We start from the raw sequence: 27,934 nt of genomic DNA, 5'->3' as shown, positions 1-27,934 counted from the left end.
TCTTAATAAAGTTATTAAAAAACCAAGATGTTTGCCTGCTTGAGGCTTAATAGTTTAGATAACTGTTGAGAGTATGTTTGGTAAATTAGCTAATAAGCACTAACGTTTTACAGTTGGTGAATACAGAGTTCAGTATTCTGTAATAAACATAAATGTATGATAACATTCTTTAGTTATTGGTAATATAAATATGAATAACATATTAACATTACCAGTAGCAACAAATTTCGGTGTCAAAATGAAAATTTTTCATCAGCTTATGAGATAACATAACAATTTCATTTATAAAATCCTGTTATTTGCTGTAAAAAATGATTTTAATAGCTTTCTAATTGTGCAGTTGATTTCTAATTAGTTAATTGTTTCTATGAATTTGATTTATATAAATAAAATTGCTAAATTTCGATTAATACTAAATTACTAAAACTAAATTTTGATAGTTGTTTTTTAACTACAGTAGAGAGTCGTTGATTGGAATCAATTGGGGACTGGGGTTGTTCAGATTAGGGATTTGTTCTGATTACCAATTATGTACGAAAAAATGCATTAACCTGTCCGATGTTGAAATTTTTCTTCGTTGCGTGTTGCTTTGTGTTGAATTTTTCTTTGTTGTGTGTCGCTTCGTGTTGAATTTTCGTCGATTTTAAGCCTAATGAAAATTTTTATAATAATAATCGATGCTATCGTATTGTTAAAAATTATTTCTTCATTTTGTACAAACAAAATAAATATATTGAAGAATATAAAAACATGAAAATTATACTTTAGAAATAAATCTAGTATCAAAAACGTTCGATTCAGCACGACACAGTTCGACTGAAAATCGTTTTGATTAATGACTCTCTACAGTATTGAAATTCATTGTTTATATTGTTAGAATTTTAACTGTTTGAAAAATTTAGCTAAAATATATTAATAGTTATTATATTTATTATAATAAATGATTAAATTTATTAAAAAGATGCAAATATTATAGAAATTTGTTTATATTTATTTTTATTTTAGGGATATAAATATTTTGCTAATTGGTGATCCATCAGTAGCAAAATCTCAACTTCTTCGTTATGTTCTTCATACTGCAGCAAGGGCTATATCTACTACTGGTAGAGGATCGTCAGGAGTAGGTTTGACAGCTGCTGTCACAACAGATCATGAAACAGGTAAAAGAATATGTAAATTTCTAAAAAATCCAGCCTACACTTTATCAGCCTGGCACGCTCATAAAGACTAGGTCCAGGTTTTTTGGAACTGGGTTACTTTTAATGTTTTGGCCATCTAGACAATGGTGATAGCCATGCTGATAGTTATAGGTATACTTCCATTAGGGCTGTTCTAATTATAATTTGAAATTTGGAACTATAATTATGGTCTATATAAGTACAATTCTATTCTGTTCTATTGTATTCCTATTTAGATGTTTGATTTCAGACTGTTGAAACCTGAAGAAGGCCACTTAATGTAGCCAAAAATGTTTGTTTTGTTAAATTTTTTTTATTAATTTGTTTTGCTGGAAATAGTGTGGAACATATAACTTATTATTATGGACCAAATATTACAATGGTTTTTTAAAAGGTAATTTTTTTTAAAACTGATCATTACAGATAATTTATTACTTACAGCAAAATATTATAAATGTCGAATGCTATGAAGTTGGTTGTTATTAAAAATCAAATACCGTCAAACTCGGTTATAACGAACATTAGGGAATTGGCAAGATTGACTCATTATATTTGTGAAGAGCTGTGGTGTAATTGGTGGATAATTAGTGAAATCTGTTTTTTAATTTTTAATTCTAAATAAGTTGATTCAAAAAAAATAAAAAATATGTACAGTTTAACCCGATTATAACGTTGTCGGATGTAACGACAACCCTAATGTAACGTCAAATTTTTATCGGTCCCACGATTTTACTATACTAGATAATGTTAAAAAACCCACTTGTAATGACGTAAAACCCTGTTTTAATGTCATATTTGAAGCACTCCCAAATTTACAAAATTAGATTACAAATTTTATTTAACAAATAAAATACTACATATTCAGTCCTAGGGTCAGAGTCCACTTCCTAAAATGACTGTGGGTGGTACTCTCGCCACCTGACTTCGGTGGGGTGAGATTTGCCAACTTTTAAATGATGTGACAATCAGTTATTATGGTATTATGTACTCATGATGATCGGTTATCAGTTATTATGTAAAGTACAGTACTCATTTTTAAATTACTTTATGCTAAATTGTTAAATATTCTATTATTTTTAATATAACATATTATATCAAATAGCTTATAAAGAAATAATTAAGCCATTTTTAATTGGCATACATTAGTTTAACCTTTTGTTGCCTTTTGATTAGACATTATTCTCAAAACCGGAAGTTCCGCCATTATTGAAACTTATGATAAATAGAAATTTCTTATAAAAGGTAATTTTTGAAATTTTTAATTGCGTCGATGTAAACTTAGACATAATAATGTAAATTAAGTTGATTTAAACATATAGTTTGCATCTATTGAAAACAAACTTCACCCGTGACTACCGGTACATATAAAGTCTAATCCAGCAACTTCAACCTTTAAATTTCCGGTACAAACGACGAAAATTAACAGAAAAAAACTAACGTTTTCGAATCTCCATCGAGATCTTCCTCGGGTTCATTAATGGAATGTCATGAGAATAGAACTCTTTTGAAGTTCAAAAAATCAAACATCTCCAGCGTGCGATGACGATGCGAAACATAAGATTGATATAATAGACCTGAGTCTACTAACGTAACGTCGTTCAAAACGGACCACATTAGGGCATTAGAGACCCTGGAGATTTACAGAGCTACCAAATCGGGGAAATGCATTAATTACAAAGACAGCAACGTTTTATCGTACGCGTGGCGATACATCTCGGAGGTCAATCCACGATGGTAGACATGGTTTTATTTCCTGCATTGATATTTTGCGACGTTACGTTAGTAGACTCAGGTCTATTATATCAATCTTATGTTTTGCATCGTCATCGCACGCTGGAGATGTTCGATTTTTTGAACTTCAAAAGAGTTCTATTCTCATGACATTCCATTAACGAACCTGAGGAAGATCTCGATGGAGATTCAAAAACGTTAGTTTTTTTTTTCTGTTAATTTTCGTCGTTTGTACCGGAAATTTAAAGGTTGAAGTTGCTGGATTAGACTATAGTTTGCATTTTTATACATACGATAATAAATTATTATTATCATAATAGATACAGTATACTGTATTACCATTAAGAAATAATTTTATGGTAATACATATGATGTTAAATTAAAATGGATTTTATAATAGATTCTTAAACACACTTGGTACTTTTTATGGGACTGAAATTATGACCCCGCAGATAACGACACTCGGTTATAATGTCAAAAAATTGCCGGTCCCATGGATGATGTTTTAATCGGGTTAAACTGTATTTACAGTACATATTATTTACATTATACTGTATTTTTGTTAATAGTTATATAAATTACAATATAATTAATATTAAACAATTTATTTTTTTATAATTTAAGATAATATTAAATAATAATATGTTCGATTTTAGTCAGTCCTTTTTATTTACTAATCTTAAAATTGATGATTGCTTTATTTTTCGATAATGTTGATACTGTCGAAGATGACGAAGGAAACTTCCACACACTTTGACAATTTTAGCATCATGTTCTGGCTCGTGAATAATTTCTACGTTTTTATAAATCAAGAGACATTTTCTTTTCTTCATAGACATCCTTCTCATGTATGGGTTCATTTCTAGCTAGAGTATACAGTAGTTTTACAATCGTAGCGATGATTAGGTAAATTGGCAGAGTAGGCCGGAACCTAGTCAAGAAAGAGGGGGCAGTTTCCAAAAAGGGTGTTAAGTGATGAATAGGCCTGTAGTCAATGCAGGATAAAACTAAGTTTTATGACCTACATTGACTATTGTTTTATATATACTCCTTTCAGTTTTATCTATTCCAAGAATTTGGTACTGCATTTCCTACTACTTGAACAATTGAGAATGTTCACATGTTTGCATAACTACCAAAAATTTGCTTGGTATATCTGTGAAGCATGTTTGCCATGAGAAAATGTGTGGAAATACATGTAAATTAAAATTGTTTTGGCATTTTGCTCATTATAACCACGAATTCATTACATCCGTGTTTGTTATAACCAAGTTTGACTGTATATATACAATACAAACCAAATTCAGTTAGATTTTTTAGTGCAACGATGATTTACTTAAAAGTTAAGACTAAAAACACTAAACAGTAAACAACTGTATACATGAAAAAATGACATCTGATTACATGAATTTTACATGATCACCAAGCACTTCTGTTATTTTAAATCAGTGATAGTCGGCCAACAGTCAGATTTGGCCTGCCTAGTTTTTTCTTGTGATCTGTATATTATCTCTCTAGTAACCATAGCTTTGGTATCATAAACTAGTAGTGCAATATCTCATAGTTGCAATCAGTTGATAACTACCAAGGGAACATTTCCGCAAATAAAGATCTATGAATTATGAGCTGTTTCGTGCGATATATAAGGCATATTTTAATTCAGTGATGATAAAATTTTAATTATGACATGAATCCAGTAGTTTTGTTTGTGTTTTATTGCTGAGAAATTTGAATATACATTTTGAACTACGTATTACATTTTTAATTCTTAGTCTTAGGTATTATATTCACGATATACTTTATATTATACATATCCACCTATCTGAGCTAAGAAATTCAAAATTATCTAAAAGGTCAAGAATTACATATGGAATTACCTATACGGACCCTGTGTATGCATAATATGACATGATTAACTTATCTCACGTTAACAGTTTTTACAGCTTTCTTCGAAATCATAAAAGCATTACTTTTCTCAATATCATTTTTTTTTTATTAGTTTAGAATCTATAGCTTAATAACAGAAACCAACCGCTTAATAGTAAGTTGCCTTGGAGTTACATTCACAGATTGTCATAATCTGCCAATAGAAAGACTAGTCATTCAATCCATAACTCAATTTTTAATTAAATTACTTTATAATTAAGAAAGACTAGTTGTCATACATGTAATTTACAACAATGCAGGAAGTATACCTCTTAAAAAAACAATGATATTAACCAATAAAATGATTCAAAAAATTGAGAATAGATATATTAGATGCGATTCTTTAGTCTCTTTGCAGTTTTTTTGTCAACGGTCTTGGAAATTGTAGTGTTTTAGACTTAAGTGCCAGCATCAAATTTATATTTCTTTGGATGTAAATTATTTTAAGAAGCTATTCGTATGACTATCTAAACATCAATTTATCACACTTATTGCTGTGTGAAGATAAAATAAATCCTTTATTTTCAGGTTGTCTTCTGGAAAAGCATTATATATAAGTTTCCTAGAAGTCAGCTCTTCCAAAAATGAAAAAAGCTCATCATGGATGATACCCAAGATTGATTTTTTTTTTATATTAATTATTTTTCTCAGCTTTTAAAATATTTTTGTTTGTCTTGTTGAAGAAATAACATTGTATTTTATTTTGAGAATTTACTTTAAATTTTTTGAGCATGTTTTTTTATATATAAGTTATACTAATTTACAAATATAACCAATGTACTTTGTCTTGCAAACAGAAGTTTGTTGTTGTATTTTATTTATTTATTGATATAAAATGTATTTGAATATATTTTTAGGTGATCGTAGATTAGAAGCTGGTGCTATGGTTCTTGCTGATAAAGGAGTTGTATGTATTGATGAATTTGATAAAATGTCCGATATCGATCGTACTGCAATCCACGAAGTTATGGAACAAGGACGAGTTACGATAGCTAAAGCTGGTATACATGCTAAATTGAATGCTCGATGTAGTGTACTTGCTGCGGCAAATCCTGTTTACGGAAAGGTAGATTATATAAACAATTTTACTTTGTTATATTTTAAAATTATTAATTTACTTAGCAGTATCTATAAGACAAAAAAAGTTTTGCTTATTTTTTTAATTTTCTTGATCTTATTTTTCTTTTATTATTAAAATTTTAATCAAAATTTAGTAATTATACAATAGATTCTCAATATAGTGAACTCCTGGAGAACTGACTAAATCATTTATTAATCATTATACACATAAAGAATATAAAGAATCAACAAAATTCTTTACTGTATTGGATGGTCAGTACATCTGAGTTTATTGTGTTTGGTTCAGATGATGTTATATATTGATTTTAATTGATAAATATCATCTGATATTGAAAATTGAAAAAATACAAATTATTTTTGCAATTAATATAAAACCTATATTATAATAACAAATCTATAGGATTTATATAAAATGTTTTTAATATTTAACCATTCTATTTGTATTCTTTTCTTGTTTATGACGGAGAATTTTATTTTCCTTTCATAATAAAGTAATCTCTTTGCACTGTTCAAAAGATTTATTATTTAGATTATAGAAGGAGGTTTCTAAATTGTCTATGATCTTTCTATATGCTAGAATTCATACCTTCCTCTCACTTTACAGCAAATCACTGATTAAAAACAAACATTTTTGGCTACTTCGATATCGAAAAATTCAAAGATTATCAATATAATATTAGTAAAAACAAATACAGTACAGCTCTAGCACAATATGCAAGCGAGCAAGGGGTGTCTCCATGACGGGCAGAAGCAAAGCTTTTAAAACGCACATTCAATAACCATAAACTAAGAACCATTGAGGGGTTTGAAATATTTGCTTGCAACACTTAAAGTAAATTGCATTAACAGTAAAGAATCTATATCCATATCTAAGATATGGCAATTTATATTGGATAATCCCTTATAAAAACAGAAAATAGAAGCAACCAATAATACACACGATAATAGCAATTTACATCTTCAAATAATTTAATTTTTTAGTCTTTCAGTTATATTATTTATTAGAGGCATTTTAATATTTTTATTCGTAATTATTTGTTTAATTTGTTAAAACTATGTTAATCTCTATGTTAATATAGTAAATTTTAATCCAAAGACAATTATGTCAAAGAAAAATGGCGTTATTCCAAACTTTGAACCTGCTATAGATATTCAATACAGAATTCTGCTTAACCTGGTGCAGGCCACTGAAAGTAGCCGAAAACATTCGTTTTTAATCAGTGAATTGCTGGAAAGTGAGGGGAAGGTGTGAGTTTTAGCATTTAGAAGATAGTTCCAGCTTTAGAATTAACAAGATCTTTGTACAGCTATAGGTAAATCTTAACATACTCCTTCTTTCTTAATAAAATTAAAATAAGGATATTAAATAGTAGAAAAAAATCACTAAAAACATTTAGTATCCTCACACTTCAGGAACAAAAAATCACATAGCAAAGTTAATCTTTATTTAGAGGCTTTCCTGCCTTACCGTGCAAAATTTGTCTATAAACATCCCTCTGGTAATAGTACAATTACAAAATTAAAACCAGGATTTAAAGCAAATTACCAGTAATTTTATAGTTGTAACACTACCAAAGGGGTGTTTATTATTATAAACTTAGATTTTATTTTATTTATTTATTTTTTTGAGGTCAAGTAGTGCACTTACAATAAACAAATATTATGGTAATATTAAATTACATTGTTGAAAGTTTCTTATTTTGTTTCATATTTATGGAATCGTATATTAGGCCTATCTTACATCTGTTTTATTTGAAATATAGACGAATCTAATTTCAAATTCTTTCATTATTTGCAGTATGATCAATACAAAACGCCTATGGAGAATATTGGACTTCAAGATTCACTTTTATCAAGATTTGATCTGCTTTTCATTATTCTAGATAAGGTTAGTTTAAATATTTATTCATCCGTTTGAATAAACTGTAGCTTTGACTCTTACAGAAACTATATAAAAATTTTTATGACTAACTAAACCAAGAAAATATAATTTATGCAATTATAAATAAAGATATTTTAGGTAAATATTTAGCTGCCTTGATCAATTGAAAATTTGTTGGTAAATGAAATTGCATAATCATTTATTATGAAAGTAATGCAAGTCTCTTTCATGTAGATTAATTAAACAATAGGTAAGCTAAGAAGTAAAACTGTGTCATTTTGCAATTAGACTCATACTGTAATGCAAAAATCTATGAGTTTATGAAGACAATGTCTAATTTTGTATAAAATATTGATGGAGGTGGTGGAATTTAAAAGTAGATATGTCGTAAACCAGAGGGAGATCACCGAGGAAACATCATACTAACACCTAGATTCTCTACAGTTGGAAAAATATAAGGATATGGTGCAGTTATTGCTATACATACCTTCTACGTATCATGAATATTTCAAAATACTTCCACATAATGATGCAAAATGAACAACAGAATCTAATGTTAAACTATAAGCGTGTTGTAATTTAATAATAACTAAAAAATAAATATACAGTAGTAGAATCCCAATTAATCAAGGTTCTGCATTATCTGAGGCAAACCTGTAAGTGATTACGCTGTTTTTCTTAACTATAAAGGACTTTTTAAAGAAAATTTAAAACAATAACATGTTCGAATTGATTTATTTCTGTTACTTTATATCATTTAACTTCACTGTGAGACAAACAATTCATATTAAAATGTAACTACTATAATTCTTATTATTCTTATTCTTAAAACTATTGTTTTTATTTGCTGTATAATACATGATGTAAAAATTATTGTTTTTATATCTTATATATGATTAAGATCACTAAGGTATAAAAAGAGATTTAAATGTGTGACACCATATAAATCTTTTATATTCATAAGTTTTAATCTGAAATGGCTGTAGCCATCCATTTTATCTGCGTTTTCAGTTATTTAGGGTAGTATTGGTCCACATTACCTCAGGTAATCAAGGTACTACTGTGTTGAGATTAAACAATAATATTTTGTTTCTTCTTTATAAACAAAACCAGACTAAAATATTCCAGTGAAATTTAAATAATTCAAATTTAATAATTATGAAAATTGTGTAAGTCTATTTACAGCACAAAAAGAACTTTGATCTAGTTAATTCTGATAAAAATCATTTGTATAATGAATTTACACACATTTTAATTCATAAAAATGTGGGCAGACTTAGTAGACTTTATCAGTATTTTTGAATCTATTGAAATGAAACCCTTAATTATCTTGACACAAGAAAAAATGGACTTGCACCATTTTCATAATAAACAGTCCACATAGGAAGCTTGTATAGGACTTTTGAAGGTACAGTACATATAAAAAGGGAAAGATAAATACAACATTAGCAGAAGAGCTTTACAATAACAAGGCACAAATAATGTTCAATGAATCAAAGTTTATAGTTACTGATATAAAAAACGTACCCTATCATAACTGGAAGAACTGTCCGTAAGTATTGAACCAATTATTAACAGAAAGAGAAACAGTTAGACTTCGTTCCTGTTGTATTTTTTAACATCAGGCTGATAGCTGATTTTGTTTTTAAGAAAAATTTTAAAAATAATTTGTTTTTGTTTACTATTAGAATGCTTTATTTTTTAAATTTTATAAATTTATTATTTTGTAAACATTTGTGTTTATTTTTGTTCTTTATTTGAACATTTTATTCTATTTTTGATATATTCAATGTGAGTCTGAAGATGAGGTGTTAATGTTTCAAAAAGCATTTAATCTCAATAAATATAGGTCATAAAGGAACTTGACCCACTAACAGTGATCTTAGAAGTGTGAAAAGTGTAGAATCCATTTAAACTTTCACAGGATAAGTACAGGGTGACATGCACTCACGATGTATGAAAATAGGAGTATAGCACATATCACGGTTACAGTTAATGTAACCATAATTTGGAATTTTTCAATACAAATGCTAGGAATTCACAATGTCATGAGATTCTGTGTGATGGAAGACAGCATAAGGCATTGGAACAGTGTTTGTAGAATGAGAAATGAGAGATATCAGTGTTTTAACAATGGGAAGCAAATGAGCCAATACCTGAGACAGAAGACCCATATATTTCATGGATGAGGGAGAAAACAAGAAAATGCGCACTTTGTTGAATTCTGTTCAACAGATGCTTTATCCTCCACATCTGATGTCACAGTAAGCTCCAGCTATGATGCTGCTGCCTCATCTGTGAACATGTATGGGTCTTCTGTTGTAGTTATTGCCTTGCTTACTTCCCATTGTTCAAATACTGATATCTCTGTTGTTTTTCATTCTCATACCATTTCAATGTCGTATGCTGTTTTCCATCGTGAAGAATCTTGTGACATTTCCGACATCTGTATTGGAAATTTTTGAGTTGTGATTATGTGTGATGTATTCTACTTCTATTTTCAAGCATTGTGAGAACATATCACCCTGTACGTACTTATCCTACAAAAGTTTCGATGGATTTCTTGCTTTCTGCACTCCCAAGACCACCATTAATTGGTCAAGTTACTTTATGAACACCCTGTAAATGGACCCAAGTTTTTAAGCTTTATTGTATTCACATTTTCTTCATACAATGAAAGTGGAGTTGAATATTTCATGACAGTCGTAAACATGCTACTGTTTATGAAATGAAATAAGAACAAACATTAAGTTATTAAAAATAGTTTTTGAATTTACAAGGCTTTTAATAAATAAAATTAAATTAAGTATTTAATAATAATAAATTTAGTATTATTTTTAAACTCAAAAATCCCGTTTGTTAGATGGATCCAGAGAAGGATCGTGAAATAGCCGATCATGTTGTAAGAATGCATAGATACAGAGCTCCAGGTGAAATGGATGGTGAACGTAAGTACATTAAAAAGAATATTATTGTTCATCACTTTCAACTTTAAATATTTTGAAAATTTAGGAAAATGAATATTTTTATTATACTATGTTTTTATTAGATCCATTATAGATGTTATAATTAATTAATGGAATGAAATACAGTAGAGCATCGTTTATCCGAATCAATTGGTAGCTGGGGTTGTTCGGATAACTGATTATGTACGAAAAAATATATTAACCTATCCCATGTTGAAATTTTTCTCTGTTGCATGTCGCTTCGTGTTGAATTTTCGTCGATTTTAAGCCTAACAAAAATTTTTATAATAATAATCGAGGCTATTGTATCGTTAAAAATTATTTCTTTATTTTGTACAAACAAAATAAATATATTGAAAAATATAAAAACAAAACAATTATACGTTAGAAGTTAATCTAGTAACAAAAACGTTCGATTCGGCACGACACAGTCCGACTGGAAAGCTTTCGGTCGACCGGCTTTCGGATAAACGGCGCTCTACTATAAAAATTAATTTAAAAATTGAGATTTATTATACTTAAATTTTATGTTATTTTGTATTAAAAAATACAGAAAGACATTTAAATTTGACAGATTTATGAATATAATAATGAATGCATAAAAATAGCTTGAATAGAACTCGATTTCTTTGCTTTTCTTTTTAAATTCTTTTCATGTTGGCATTAAGAACAGTTATTTTCTTCTTAATTGTGAGTTTAGCTGAGAATGACCACACGACAAGGGATAGAGTCTGACAGATTAAGATTCAAGCCTTGAATCTTAACCTGTCAGAGTTGCACACTAATATTTTTATGTCCTTATCCATCCATTCATCTTATTTTTAATATACATTAAATGTTGGCATTAATTAAAGGAAACAGTTTTTAGTGTAGTAGGATATTATTTTTAAAAGTTTTGAATTAATTTGGAATCTATATGAATTTAAAATATTCTGTTTAGTATACTATTAATTTTTATTATTTTGTAATTACACTTCAATTTTTATTTCTATTGTTTATATGAAAAAATTTAGCTTATTATTTATAAAAACATACTTATGTTTAGAGAACGGAAGAGAGATTAGCATAAAAGAAAAGGAAGGACTGTGTTACAGAACATTGCTGATAATTATGTAGATTGCTATTGTAATGAAGTTTACATTAATGTTGATTTAAAATTTACTTTATCTCAAAAGTTTATCTGTTATTTTAACATAATACTGAATTACCATATTGAAATAATATTTGAGACCAAAATTTCAGATCGGGAGTGGCTAAACCTTGTTGTGATGAGAACCATATATTGCTAAAATACTACATTTATCACTGTTCTATAGTAAATGTTACTGTTATTTTATTGGTGTTTTATGACCAACTAGGTAAACAATCAGTTTGATCCTTTGACTTTATGAATGTACTCTTAGGTTTCAGCTGTCTGTTTGTGATTAAGTTGCAAGTTACATTTACAATCTATGTGTATATCACACTACATAATAGCCAGTAAACTTACATACAAAACTATTACATATGTATAAGTAGTATCAAGTTTATAAAAATAAATTGTATAAACAGATGGGAGCTGCAATAAGGGTTTAACGCGTTAACTGCCATCCGACATGCTGGCCATTGTACTAGTTAGGGCCTCACGGAGCCATTGACTGCCGGCCGTCGCCCGACATCGCTATAACCAATGTAGTTTCATTCAAGGTTAAATTATCCTGGCTTTGTAAGTCGTTGTTTTATATCCTAGTTGTGGCCTCTCGTGTCTATGAAGTTGGTTTCTGACTGCCGACCGTCAAACCACCCCATGAGGCTCATGAAGGGGTTTGACGGTCGGCGGTTGAACCACTTCATCTGATAGTGTTTTTTTTTAATAGTGAATAGTTAAAACAAGGAAAAAATATTGAAAACTAGTTTAATTATTCTCTTTTGTTACATATTAAGTAATTAATATTAAATATTTCGTGGTCTTATAGGGTATGTTCGTAAAGTCAAACAAGTTAAACGAGAATGACATCATCATTATTCTTATTTCGTTAGACTTTTTGAACGATTCATTTATAACTAAATGGCTGTTTCTAAAATCGAAGATATGTTGCTAGTGCAGCCTTATCCGAAATATTTTTCTTAGATTACTTCGGGTGGACAGTTATTTCAATCATTTCACCTTTTAATTCACAATTTAAACACTCGAGTAGATTTAGAAACATCGATATCGTCGGGCGCCATTTTCTTAACAAAGCAAACTAACTCTTTTCTTCGTGAGCTTCATTAGAGTTTTGTTCAAAACGTCATTACTGCAGAGCATGGGCACTGAGCGAGACTACTACTTTTTGAATGATTCATTACCAACGCGTTTAACTCGTTTGACTTTATGAACGTACCCATAGTCTCCGGTTTCAGGCCATACGACGGTCAGTCATCGTTGATATATTTTTTTATCTTCACTCTACCGACTGTTATATAATGAACCTTCTATTTATATCATAATATTAAATATCAAATTTCATCATTGTGGCCTGAAAAAACAGAAAATATCATATTACAGTTAGCCTGATAAAATGCAAAATATCATATTACAGGTGGCAGTTAATGTGTTAAAAGAGCTGCATGCGGTTCATGAGTCATAGTTTGGTCACGTGGTTCTAGATCAGGGACGGGCAACCCGCGGTCCTCGGGCCGCATGCGGCTCGTGTCGCATAAAATATGAATAAATATGTCAATTTTCCAGCTTAAGGAAGTATGCAGCAAAAATTCAAATGTTATTTTCTACAACTTAAGTATATGAATAGTTTCTCCACAATAAATTTAGTAAAAACTAAAACAAGAAACCGGTTAACAGGCACATCAAATCTAATTTAAAACTAGCAGTGACTAATATTTAACTAAATATTTCCGATATATTACGTTTAAATCGATGCCAGAAGTTATATTAAGTATACATATGTTAATTTATAATTATATATGAATAAAGAATTGCGATTTACCGACAGTTCCCCCCTTTTTTTCTCTTGTGTGCGGCCCGCGTCAGTTCAAAAGTTTTGAAATGCGGCCCTTACATAGAAAAAGGTTGCCTGTCACCATTCTAGATCATAACAAATGCATTCCCTTTATAATTGATTGGAACATTCAATATAATGAGAAAAAAAAATTATATAATAATTGTTAATACAGTTTCTAGAAAAATAAAAATTATAATAGATGTAATGATGATAGTACATTATAAAACACTAATTAGAAAATATTAATTATTGTTATAATAACCAATGTTTTAAAATACATACAATTTTAAAAATACAAACTAAATACTGCATCCTGTTACGCAGATATCTTAAATATAAAAACGTTAACACTTTTTAATATAAAATGCCTGTAATATATGCAATCACAGTATTATAATATATTTAAAAGCATATGAAGTATTTAAACACAGTCAAATCTTGACTTTTGGACATAATTTGTACCTAAAAGTTGTTCTAAACTGAAACAATATAAAATGGCTTAATCCATTCCTGGCTCCCAAAATAAACCTTTTTTTTTTTTTTCCTTTTCAGCTATATTTCATGTATTAAAATGCCTACAAATGCAATGTAATTTTATATATAATAAACTTGTTATTTAATTTGACTTACGTACCTTTAAACACGAATTCTTGGATGCTATTTTTATTATATGAATGTTGATTAACATGGTTTTTATTAATTAATTTGATTTAAATTCAACTGTAGCATGTACTGAAAAACGGAAGTAATTCTTTCCTGCAATGCACATTGAAATCGATTCGTGTCATAATGGCTAAAGATACAAGACTATTTTGGTATCGCTAATTTCGGAATCGGTAGTCCTGTTATTGATTGGTCGGACTGTCGACTTTCTTTGACATAGGAAGTATAGGAAGTTGACCGTCTCCGTCTCTCTAATCTGTGGCTGGCTCTTGCAGAGTAGCTTGTTCAGTAACCAAGTTATCATATGGAAATTGATGCAATTATGAGCTTGAAATTCTGTTTGTGAACGAATTTGTTTGAAAAGTGAGTTGTTCAAAAATTGAGGTGTGACCGTATCTTATCTAAAAATTTTTATGCGTGATTTTATGAATTTTAATTTATGGGACAATCACAATATAGCATTTATCATATTTATATTTTTAAATGTAATAATTTTAAAAAATAATTATGATATTAATAAGGTCATATTAACTAATACAAGGAATTGAATTACTTAACTTTTTTTACAGATTTGAATTAATTTCAGTTAGTGATATATTTAAAATTATTTTAGCTTTGCCCATAAATTCGACTGCGGACTTCTTAACGACTCGCAATCCTGACGAAGAAGACAAAGCTACTGTTTCTTTATATGAAAAATATGATGCACTTCTTCATGGATCAAGATCAAAATCGTAAATTTCTTTATAAAAAAAAAAATAATAGTAAATTAGTTGTTTTGTCATTTAATTAATAGAGCGTGGATTTTTCAAAATATTTTAACTGTATATGCAATATATTCTTGTTAATCAAAACTTTACTTACTGTATATCTTGGCAGATAAGATGATAGTCGAATTATAAAAATGTTCCCCAAAATCCACGGGCATCTTATAGGACAGATACAAAAAAAATTAGATTGAAATTTATATAAATTAAAACCATTATAAAAAACAGACAAACCGTAATTATTTACTAGTAGAGAGTAGGGTATGTGCACAAAATAGAATAGCCCAAATGACGTTTTTGTGAATAGTCAAGGTACCTGAATGCCGAATCAGTGCCAATGTTTGCAACAATCACAAGGCAATGCTGCCAGATGCAAGAAAATAAAATTTGTTTATTCGAAAAATTACAAATAGGACATAATTCTGTACACGCTATACAGTATTATTATTCAGACGATGATGGCTGATCTAAACTAAATTCATAGGCCATTGATAGTTTGAGGGTTGTCTTATAGGACAGATATATGCTAAAACTATAAAACTTCGACCAAAATTTATACCTCGTCTTATCTGAAGGTCGTCTTATCTGTCAAGATATACGGTAATCTGAACCAGACGTGTGTGTTTTTTTTCTGCTAAATTTTCCAGCAGTAAAAAGATTAATTTTTAAAAAGATGATAAATTTGTAAAATGAATAAATACTATATATTTTAACATAAATATATGTGTAGAACATAGAAACAAAATTTTTAGATATATGCATCTATATATATATAATCGAGATGAGTTGATGATAATAAAAATAATAATAATCAGCGCAGAGCCCAAATAGTTAGGAGTTGAAAGTTGAAATTTGGTACAGAGTTAGGGTACGTCACGAAAACGCACACTAAGAAGGGATTTTTCGAAATTCCCCATGGGGGAGAGGGACAGGAATAAGGCTTAACACTTCCATCAACAATGGAAGTGTTACGTAACAATGGAATTGTTAAGAGAAAGCGATGTGCAAGACACAGATGCAGTTTTTTCATTTTTGCGGGAAATCAAACATATTTTTAGACTCATCTAAAAATTCTCTAATTAGTCTGGAAACAGGGAATCCCAATTCTTGCATTCTGCGTAAATGGATAAGGTCAACTATACTGTAATAATCTTAATCTTCACTATTGTTAATTTTGCCCGAGCAATGCCGGGCCCACCCGCTAGTTTATCTATAATCCTTTTTATTTTCCATTATTTATATATAACCTTGATAATCTGAACAATTCATACACTAATTAATTTAGATTTAATTTAATCTTCATTCCAATTTGAACTTCTTTTTTAATACAGTGTTCCATTCAAAAGTTCCCAATTTAATTTGGTTATAAAAAATTAATTGTTAAAGTTCAGCAAAGATTTTACATGACCACATCTCTATGTGCACTCCAGCAGTTGCAGTGACGTCAAGCAAGGACGATGAATTAAAAAATTGGGTACTTTTGAGTGGCATACCCTGAATTAATAGCCTACTTCTGATAAAAATAATAATAAATTTGAACTCAGTTGCTCTTTAAAAATAAACTAATGTACTGTACTTAAAACCCTTAATGAAAAATTGAGATAAAACAATAGTTTATGTAATTTTTAACAAAAGAATTATTAAATTATTAGTGAGTAAAGTGCTGTAATGCATAAAATTTTAAAATAAAAAAATTAATTAGACAGGAAAGTAACAGTTATGCTTTTTTTTTATATTTTAATATTCAAATTTAAAGCAGATATTTATAAAACAAAAACTTTCGTGGCATAAGTTAATAAAATTCAAAATATATATATATATGTCTAAGAAATTGGCTTAAGTAGTGCTGTATTTGAAAACAAATACAGTAGAGTCCCGCTAGTCCAAACTAATTGGGACCGAGCCCCGTTCAGATTAGCCACATAATTGAAATAATGCAGAAGCAAGCAGTAAAACAGAGAATGATGACGAGCCCGGTGGTACTGCAGACCAACTTTTGTCTCAGGCAGACGCAGCGGTGACCCTTGACCTCAGTTTACGCTACTTGGAACGACATCCCAGCACTTCACTGACAGACTGCATGTTTATGAGACGGTGGCAAAACGTAGCATTTTGTAGCTAACTTTCATTGTTACGTCAAAAGAAACTAACAGACTTTGTTATTTCTGAAAAATGACTTTTGTTCCTGGTTTTGTGTGTATGTACTGTATAGATCTACCGTTTTCATAGGCCATGTCAAACACTGATTTATTAATTTTGTACAGTATTAATAGAATACTACAATAAAATACAATTTCTAAATGTTTTTGTACTATTAATACCATTTAAATTCAACTGAAAAATACAAAAAAAAACATATATTTTACAAGCTAAAAAATTTCTTCTTTGCTGACTGAAACATGTTCAGATTAATTAACGGTGTTCAGACTAGCAGGACTGTACTGTAGATATATTTAATGTATTGTTTAACAATAAATAATAGTTTTTTCTTCAGTTTGAGAATATTCTAACAAAATATTTATCAACAAATAATACTTGTTATGCAATATCATCAGTTATATAGATATTACATAGGCTGTTAATGTATAATTTCAAGTAACTAGCCACATTCTATCCAAACAGTTAATTCTGTTGTGTTAATTTATTATTGGTATAATTTCAGGCTTGGTCTTCTATGGAATTTTAAAAATATTTACAGAACTAAAAAGTGGTTGCTTCTTACTTTTAAAACGCTTTTATAATTGATACTGTTTAATTGAATAAATTTTAATTCTAGTTTTAAAATTTTTATGAAATCATTTGCAGTTGCAGAAGAAAAGGATTTGGAAAAAGTAGTAATTCACAATAAAATTTATATATATTGTTATTCTGTTCATAACTCAATTAAATGTTTATCATTTTGTTACAGTGTTAACACGTTGACTGCCACGTTACTTTTCAGATTCCAGTGTAAAACACCAACTTAATTTAATTATATTATATTATTAAAAACTCTAACTAGAGTACATAATAATAATCAAAATGCATATAGAATGTGTTTTTTTTTTAAAAAAAACAAGATCTTATGAATTATCTCATAGTTGGCTTATGTAACAGAAAGCTCTTTGCTAAAGCCAAACTACGAGTTAATTTGTGCACAGACAAGATTCGACCCTGTCGCTTCGCTACAGTCGAGCCAGAGATATGCATCCAAATTCGTTAGTAATAAATCAGATATAGAGTCGAGCGCATCACAATTATGTCTTTCTTGAGTGTGTTGTTTTATAATTATTTTTATAATCAAATTATATATATATATATATACACACAATGTGCACAAACTGTTTCAAAAAGCAACTTCTTCTAAAATAAAACTTATAAAGTTTAGAGAAGCTTGTGTCGAGGCATTGATTGGAGAAGAGGTTCAACCAGTTTTAGATAAAATTAGATTGCAAGAGCTTCATTATTTACAGAATTATCCCACCTCTCGAAAAAAACAGCATCCGACAAAGCCACGTCGAATTTGTAACAAAGGTAAAAAATGCCGAGAAACACAATATTGCTGTCCAATCTGTCCGGAGAAGCTAGCCCTTTGAGTAAAAGATTATTTTAAAAATTATCACAAACAATAAAAATATTCTTTTGCTTTTGAATAAACTTTTTATGATTGTATTTTCTGTTCATTTATTAATAAATGTTCTGTTCATGTAAGCCAATCTTAATTTTTTGTTCTTGCCCCTGAGGGTATCTATTCATATTTACACTGATATACTATGAATTTAATCGTAGATGCACAAATATGGCAAGTAAACAAACTACGAGACAACTCGTAGTTGGCGTCCTAGACAATAACGCAAACTAAGAGTCGTCTCGTAGTTGGCAGTCAACATGTTAAAATTGTTTTTAATTTTTGAAAACAATATTAATATATAAAGAACTTTAAATATCCTTTATTTTTTTCATATACGAGAGTGCAGTTTACAAAATTAGGTTGTATTCAATTGTATGTTGTTACTAAATATAAATTTCACATAGAGTAAATTCTTAATGTAAATTTTTTTATCTAAAATGGACAGAATAACTTCTTGAATAATCAGATAAATAGGTAATCTGTCACCTGTATAAAATGTGTAAAAATTTCAAAATATTTCATAAAATATTACAATTGGACATGAAAGTAAACATATCTTGTCTAGAAAATCACTTGAAAAACATATCTTTAAAGAAGTCTTTAAAGTTTGTTTTGTTCTTTAATAATTATGTCATTCAATCATATTAAATTGATTGCTAAATCTAAATTAATATCAAGTATTATGTATATATCAAGTAATATATTGGTGCAGCTTGGCCTATATGGCCCTTGTGCCATAAAACACCAACCAACCATCAAGTATTATATATACCGTATTTTACGGACTATAAGACGCATTTTTTTCTTCGAAAAATTGCCTTCAAAATTCAGGTGCGTCTTATAGTCCGTAGCATCTTATATGTATTTTATATGTATTTAAAAAAAAAAAAATGCTTAAAAATTAAAGTGTGTCTTATAGTCTGTAGCGTCTTATAGTCCGTAAAATACGGTGTATATATATACAGTGGACGCCGATATAGCGCACATGTTGGGCGGGAAACAACACCTGCGTTATAAGGTGAACCGCATTATACCGAGCGACGCGGTGTAACGCGGTTCACCTCTTTACTTTAGCAATAATGTCAAGCTTTTCTTTCACACTAAGCTTTTCTTTTACTCATCATGCATACAATAATTAAATACTATTCAAAATACATGCAGAAACTCAATACATACACAATTACTCAATACACAGTAACAATAAAATGTGCTACTCACTAACGCCACATGGACCTGTATAAACGTGTTTGGGCTTATCGTGTCGCTAACATCGCCTGTGCTATAACCGAGTGCGCGGTATAGTGAGCAGTGCTATAACGAAGGTCCACTGTATTAGTGACTCCTCTATTTTGTGCAATGTTTAGCTTATTTTAATTTAAACTTCATCCTAGCTACGGCTGCTAAAAGAAGATCCAAGTGTTAGTGGAAACACCAACTTTTATTTAATTTTCTATCAGTTCATAGTGTTTTAGAAATATGGGATGTACTGTCGAGTTGTTATCATACAATTTTGATCTAGCAAAACTGTTGGCAAAGCTTCGGAAACAAAGGTGCCAGAAAATTGATGACAGACCTGTATCTTAATAGTTTCCCAATATATATTAGTGTATAAATTAATTATTTAATATCCCGATTAATCTTATTATAGTTAATTTTTCAATATGTAAATACAACAAAACATTATCATTGAATAATTTTAATATTTTTAAGTAACAAGACTTTATATGAGTTTTATATAGCTTTTTAATATGTATTTTCATTATAGGGATAAAATACTAAGTGTTCAGTTCATGAGAAAATATACTTACATAGCTCGCTGTCTTAAACCAAAATTGACGCAGGAAGCATGCGATTGCATTGCTGAAGAATATGCACATTTGCGTACAATGGAAACTGAACATACAGATCTTGCTAGGGTAAGTTAAAAAGAAATTTATCCATATATTTGATGCATTTCTAATAAATGAATGCATATTTTATATCGATTTCATTTAGACTCAACCCATTACTGCAAGAACGCTTGAAACGTTAATTCGATTGTCCACTGCTCATGCTAAAGCCCGGCTCTCAAAAAGTGTGGAATTAGAAGATGCACAGGCTGCTATAGAACTAGTACAATATGCCTATTTTAAAAAGGTTATAGAGAAACCAAAGAAACGTCAGCGGCGTGATAGCAGCGAAGAAGAAATGGAAGAAAGTGAAGAACATACCAGAAAAAAGTAATCAATTATTAAATTTCTCAAAACTATACAATTTTTTACTTTGATTTGAGATATATTTTTAATTTATAATTCCAAAAAATATTGAGTAGTATAAACATCTTTTAATTTTCTCCACATAAAATGTAATGTTTTATTTAACAAAGATCTTTATAAATTATTAAAACCGATTTTATACAGAACAAAATTTGTAGGGTATAAATATATCAACAAACCATATATAAATTATCTGGAAAAGGACATTGTGATACATTTTCTAGAAAATTGAAATCATCTTTTTAAGAGTTACAGTGATTAATAATCTGATATTATTCTGTGTATGTTTTTCCCTTTTCTCTTGTTAAATTCTTTCATTCCTGAGAACTTAGAGAGTACCTTCTTCATGTCCATCAAGTGTTCAACCAGACATATGACCATGAGGCATATTGAGCATATTTCATATATTTTCTCGTACGTTAGGCACACTTCAAAAGAGAAGTGATATTGAATCAGCTGATAACTGTTAATGCAGTCTAATAAAATAAAAAAATGATTACATGAATTACCATTAACAGACATATTACATTTTACTTTCCACCTGTTATAACAACATGGGAAAGTATTGTAATTATCTCATATTTTTCTCAGCTGTTATAATGTAACATTGTAATTATGTCACATTTGACTCTCTAGATTTTTGAATTTCAACATTTTGAGGTCCCCTGAATCCAAAAAGTCAAAAAACTGATACTGTGTGTTGGTATATATTTCATACAATATCTCAGCATAGGATGAACAAAGTTCAGTTCTAATTTAACAGAGCAGTTAAATTACTTTTAACTAAGTGCTTTCAAACCTTTTATTTGTCCGTCTTCAGAGTTGGTTTCATTCGAAACATTCTAAATTCTTCTATGAACACCGATTTTAAAATGTTTCTCCCAACAGCTTCTTATTAGAACAAAAGTTCTAGTGACACTTTTTTAAACCAATGTTCCATTTGAATCATCAAATTAAAATGTGTTTTCTGTTATGTAAATATTCAAAACTTTCAGATTTAAATTTTGCTCGCTTCAAATATTACCACTATCTTCTATTTTGTTTTATTCTTTCTTCAAAATATATACTTAACTGTTTCATTATTAGCTGAATTACCATTAAAGTTAATCTAATAAAACAATCTAGCTGTTTTTTATGTTATGCAAAATGTTAAATAAACGTTCAAGTGAAGTGAATGTTTATTTATGATATCTCAAACAATGGTGGCAAAGAGATGACAAACATGATATAACAAATGACATTAATCATAATTCCAGTTATACGTGCCAGATATAATGAGATATTTTTTCTAAATGTACAAAATTTCGGATATAACTTTTATAAATGTATGTTTGTTAGTTTAACGTATTATTATTGAATTTAAAAAGTCTTGGGAATCAGGATTATCTAATGTTTTACAGTATCAACTTATCAAAATGTTTGGTTGATACAAAAGTTTCAGGAATTTTCTAGAGTTTCATAATAGAATATTTATTTCAAAAACAAATAATAGTTTATTCACGAAATAATTGCCAATTACATTCAAGCACCTCCTCCTTCCTTGAATCAGTCAGGTCAAAGATTCCTGCTGAAAAAAACTCATGCTGTTATGACTTGAAGAACTGCAAGTGTGATTTTCATTTCATCATTATCAGTGTTGTATGGAGTGAAAGAGATGGTAGTTGGGTAGACAATGTCTGGGATTGGTCGCAACAAAGTGTCTCGCTTATTTCGTACATGATCAGGCATGGGTTGGCTTCTACCAGCTACCTCAGCTTATCCTGAAAGATGGAAGGCATTCCCAAATGTGGCTTATCATTGACTTTAAATTTACTGAACCAATTGTAGACTTGGAGATGATATTCTTTCCAAATGATTGCATTATACAGTGATAAAATTGAGCTGCTTTTATACACTTATGTGAATTTGGTCAAGAGAAAATGTTGGCAAATGTAACTTATTTAAAAAGTTGGTATTTCCATATAGAATACCTTTTCACTTATGATTGTGCACCTCAACACCCTTCGTTTACATATCCCACAAGAAACTTCTAGATTCCATCTGTTGGAGAACAATTTTGAATATTCTATACAGGTCTAGAAAATTCCAGAAACTTTTGCACCAACCAATAGTTGGGTTTGGGTTCTAAAGTCTATTCAACCTTTATCAAGTGAATACTGAGAAATAACCGTTAGATTATTTAAAGGAACAATATTTATTTTCATATCTTCTTTTGATGCCAGTGATGGGAAATCAGAGAACTCGCAATCACATTACTATTGCATGTTTATGATTGCAAAAAGAGTAATTTTTTAATCTTTTCATAAATTATTAAAATCTAATCTAAAACAAAGTTAAATCTTCATATCATATTACTGGAAGTTGTACTTTGAGAAATTTTATTATTATTGAATCATATTTGACATGCAAGTTAAATTCTTGAGTATATTGTTTAACTTTATAATTTAATATACATATATATTTTCAGAAGAACCAGAACATCTGATGCAGGAGAACAGAAAACTGATAGTACTGATCCATATGATTTTCAAGCTGAAGATTGTAAGTATAACTTTTTTGTTTTTCATTAATCGAATTTAATTAAATGAGAGCATAAATATAATAAATTATTATATATATCATATATGTGTATAGTACAACAAACGTATAACCATGCTCTGCAAACATGTTGAAAAAGCTTTAATTTTTGTAATATCACTGCTTGTATAGATTTGTGCCTAATCAATCCTAGACTAGAACTATATTGTGTGGCATTCTACTGATCTTTGTTTATAAAATACTTCAAAATATTACCCCAGAAGATATTAATCTATGCTTGAATATAAATCATTTGATGTTGATTCTATTATATGAATAAATGAACTTAAATCTGGCTTAACATGAATTTGAATACTTGGGCATATGAGCCCAAGGATTCAAACATAATTCTGTATATTTTAACTATCTCTTTTGATCATTATATTCTTGGACTTCCCTCTTCTACTAGAATTACTTTATTTCAGTTATTTGACATCTTGAGGATAACTGTGGTATATAGACTGACTTTCTTTCCATTATTTTGAGATAAAAATAAAATGCTGAGAATTAATGAAAAACAACAGCTGCACACAAAGTGTTTAGTCAGACAGGGGAAGGGATGGAGGAAGGTGAAGAGATAGAAAGAAGAGAAAAGAAGAATCCCTCTGAGCAGTGTACGTAAAGTTACTACCAGAGATAGGGAGTCGGCGGAAAAATAAACAACACCCGAGTCTGTATTTCATAAAATTCACTCTAACTCTTAATTCCTGGTTACTACTGCCTGTATGATTAATGTTGGAATACAGTTTTCAGGCTGTGCAAAGCCATGGATCTAAAAGAAAACCTGAATTATAACATACATCAATAAGCAGAATAAAGTTTAATGCTTAAAACTAAAAGGCTTCAAACTAATAATAAAATAATACAGAAACTAAGCTAGCATACTCGGTAAGAAGCAGAATAACCTAATTGAAACAACTAGGAGAAACAGTGAATATTCTAGAAACAGAGAGCAAAATAACCTGAATTTAAAGTAAATAATAAAAACACAAGTCTCTGCTAGGCCTAATCCAAACTACAGAGACTGAAGCATATTAAGCTTAACAAAATATAAACACTCGTAGAACAAACACTTTCTAACCAAAGTTGAAGAACCAAGTATCAATCGACTCTAGAGCACTACTACTAACTAATAAACACAAAATATAATGAAAAAACACTGAAAATCACAGATCTGATGATCCTTCTGCTAAAAGTCATCAACACAAAGGAATCCAATTCTAGTATTATGTTTGCAAATGCCGAGAATTTGCAAACATAATACAAAAATATTTTTTAACACATCATTTTAGTGAAAGGGTTATCACACACGTGAATTATATATCAAAAAATTTTCAAACATGTTGAAATTGTTGTCCAGTTTTGGTCAACAGTTTACCAGCTATTTTTGCTGAAAAATTCAATAAGTATTTGTGTGTGTGATCCAAACATTGTCGTACATTTTTTACCAGTGCACACTATTATATGCTTTTTGTTTGTTTGCACATGCATAATTTGTCATGCACTGTATCATCTTCAAAGTGATTGAAGATAATACAGTGCATGACAAATTAAAAATCCTGCAAAAACATAAATGAACATGGTTATCTTTAGTGTATCATGTGTCCAAACAAAGTCCAGTTTATGGAACACTACCATGCTGGATTATTGGCTATTTTTCAGAAGGATTGCTGGACATGTAAGAGTAACAAACTTCTACTGTATCTATTTTAAATTAATGAATTTTTATTAATTGCTGCATAATTAATCAAGCTTTTATAATTATTTATTTTATAGCCAATGATATTCCACCGATGAGGAAAGATAAATCAGAAGTTCCCAAAACACCTTCTGTTGAAGTTCCTATAGCAAGGTAAATATTTGTATGAAAAGTATATCTAAAAGTAATTTTTCAGATACTTTATTTTAATAAAGCAGAACTCTATAATTCATTAAATTGGTAAAATTAATGATGACAATCATCTACAAATAGATCTGGATTTAATTAAACTTATGTTAACAATTAAAACCAGATGTTTCTGATTGTTGTTTTGTTTATAAGACATATGTGTCATAGAATCAATTATGTTTCAGAAAAGTGCATGTTAGTATCAAAGAAATGTTCTATACAAAATATATACAAAAATATTGCACTAAGCTATTTCTTACTTCTGCCATGTATTAGCTAAATAGAACTTCTTGAGAATAGCTATATGTAATTGGCATTATTGGTATAGTCATCATATCCCAATCCCATTTTCATAGGGATAAATCCTACCTCAGCTTCAATGAAAGATAGTGGAACAGTTTAAATTACAAATTCATAGCATGCCTCAAAATTACTAGTGTTTCTTGCCACTATCTTTCATAGAAACCAAGACAGAATTTGACTCTTGAGAAGGCAGATTAGAAATTTCAAAATTTCAGGCATCCCCTTATAAGTACAATAAGCATTTAGTATTATAGTACATTAACTTCACAGTTCACAATAAAATTTAGTAACAACTTTAGTTAAACCATTTGGTTTTTTCCTTCTTCTTTTTTAAGTTCTATATAAAATCTATCTTAAAAAACAAAGTGTTGATAAGTATATCACACTAACTTTATAAGGCTTTGCAAAATTTTAACTTATCACAAACGTTTTCGGTCCCCTTAGGACCTTCTTCAGGTGGAATTATAGTAGAGAAAACCTTTTTGTTCTAATGTCTGTTTCAGATGTGTTCCAATTTTTCAAATTTTCTTTTAAAATTTAAACATATAACAATGTGCGCGTGCGTCGGCGACTATAATGCCAGGTCATATATAGCCTGCCACGCCCTTGAAAGTTGTTTTTCATCCTTAAAATTGATTGAGAGGCTTTGGCATTCTGCTTTAAAGATCTCTAATGCCTCCAAATTCCTAAGTTGATGTATCTGCTGAGTTTTCCGGATCATGGTTGCCTGTTGTAATTCGGGTGTAATGCCATTTTCACTGGCATATATAGCCAAGGCAGTATTGTTGTTCTTCTCAATATTGGTTTTATGCTCACGGAGACGTTGTTTGAGCAATCTTCTCGTGGAACCGATATATACCAGATCCCTATTGAATCTATCAGGCCTCTCAATCAATTTTAAGGATGAAAAACAGCTTTCGAGGGCGTGGCAGGCTATGTATGACCCGGCATTATAGTCGCCGACGCATGCGCACATCGTTATGTTTAAATTTTAGAAGAAAATTCGAAAAATTGGAACACATCCGAAACGGAAATTAGAACAAAAAGGTTTTCTCTACTAGAATTCCACCTGAAGAAGGTCCTAAGGGGACCGAAAACGTTTGTGATAAGTTAAAATTTTGCAAAGCCTCATAAGGTTAGTGTGATATATTTAAGTTCTATGTGATGTGTTATCATATAATACAGGTAACTCTTAATATGTCAGTTTTGATTATTGTGGGACTGTTTTGAAGAAAGTTCAATATTGCTGGCTCAACAGAATTCAGAGTTAGCAATGTTTAAATAATCCCTTCTCTCCACTCCTGATTACCATTAGTTAGTAGGGAAAAGTGAATCTTAATTTTCCTAATGCAGTTCTTTTATTTGGAGAGTTTTTCTCTTTTCACATTTACTGTAATTTCTGAAAATGTTTCTGTGAAGAAAATAAGAAGGCAGAAACTATATAGGCAATGCTTTATAAATATTTTGATTAATTTTTAAAATTTTTACTTCATTTTTCTTTTTTGGGCTACTTTAGTGGTTTGTCTAAATCAATGGTTCTTAACTGGTGTTTGGCAAACTTGCCTCTAATGTTCTATGAAAAATTGTAAAGTTTTTATTGCAAACTTATATAACTTATTTCTTTATTTGTAGACAATTCCATGTTTTTGTTTTATTCAATGCCATAAAGTTTATTAGCTTATTGCTTCATTGTTTCTTGAGAATCGTAAATATGGAATTACCAATTTTTGATTACTCATTGCAACAAAAATTAGTGCACTGCAAAACTTGGCATGCAGATAAGTCTTAAGCAGATATAGAAATGATTAGAGTTATAGCTTGCTGGTTCATTGTGTAATGCCAGCAGAGGGTGTTAAAATATATCCTCCTTGACCTATAAAAACGCATGCAAAGGCATCCTGTCTGTAGTTCACTTGTTGCAGTGTGTCACTGTTTCATTAGAGATTCCTTTATATTGCAATATAAGACCATATGAATAACTCAAGTTTGAGAGGAAAAGGGTCATCAAGTTGAAAGAAGCTGATAGTCATCTCTCCAAATAGCTCACCACTTAGGCTGTTCTGACAACTCTGAGGTGTTGGGACCAGTGGGTGAGAAAGAGCTCACATACATGGCACCCAGGCTTGG

General features: G+C 29.7%; 1 protein-coding gene across 2 annotated transcripts in view; it reads left to right on the top strand.

Annotated features, from left to right (window-relative positions):
- Nucleotides 1-27,934, top strand: part of Mcm3 (minichromosome maintenance 3) — a 46,583-nt gene that overhangs the window by 16,669 nt on the left and 1,980 nt on the right. The window contains exons 9-17 of one of the 2 annotated variants that reach the window (XM_067286416.1): nt 1,006-1,160; nt 5,693-5,901; nt 7,714-7,803; nt 10,661-10,745; nt 15,021-15,141; nt 20,550-20,700; nt 20,780-21,003; nt 23,510-23,580; nt 25,393-25,468. In XM_067286416.1, the coding sequence (XP_067142517.1) occupies nt 1,006-1,160; nt 5,693-5,901; nt 7,714-7,803; nt 10,661-10,745; nt 15,021-15,141; nt 20,550-20,700; nt 20,780-21,003; nt 23,510-23,580; nt 25,393-25,468 (1,182 nt within the window). Of the gene's footprint in view, nt 1-1,005; nt 1,161-5,692; nt 5,902-7,713; nt 7,804-10,660; nt 10,746-15,020; nt 15,142-20,549; nt 20,701-20,779; nt 21,004-23,506; nt 23,581-25,392; nt 25,469-27,934 lie in introns of both variants that reach the window. The other variant, XM_067286415.1, reaches the window with a different exon arrangement.

The sequence above is a fragment of the Centruroides vittatus genome, unplaced genomic scaffold (assembly GCF_030686945.1).
Source record: "Centruroides vittatus isolate TY-2023 unplaced genomic scaffold, ASM3068694v2 scaffold_3315, whole genome shotgun sequence".
Lineage (NCBI taxonomy): Eukaryota > Metazoa > Arthropoda > Arachnida > Scorpiones > Buthidae > Centruroides > Centruroides vittatus.
This window is presented reverse-complemented; position numbering and strand designations above follow the sequence as displayed.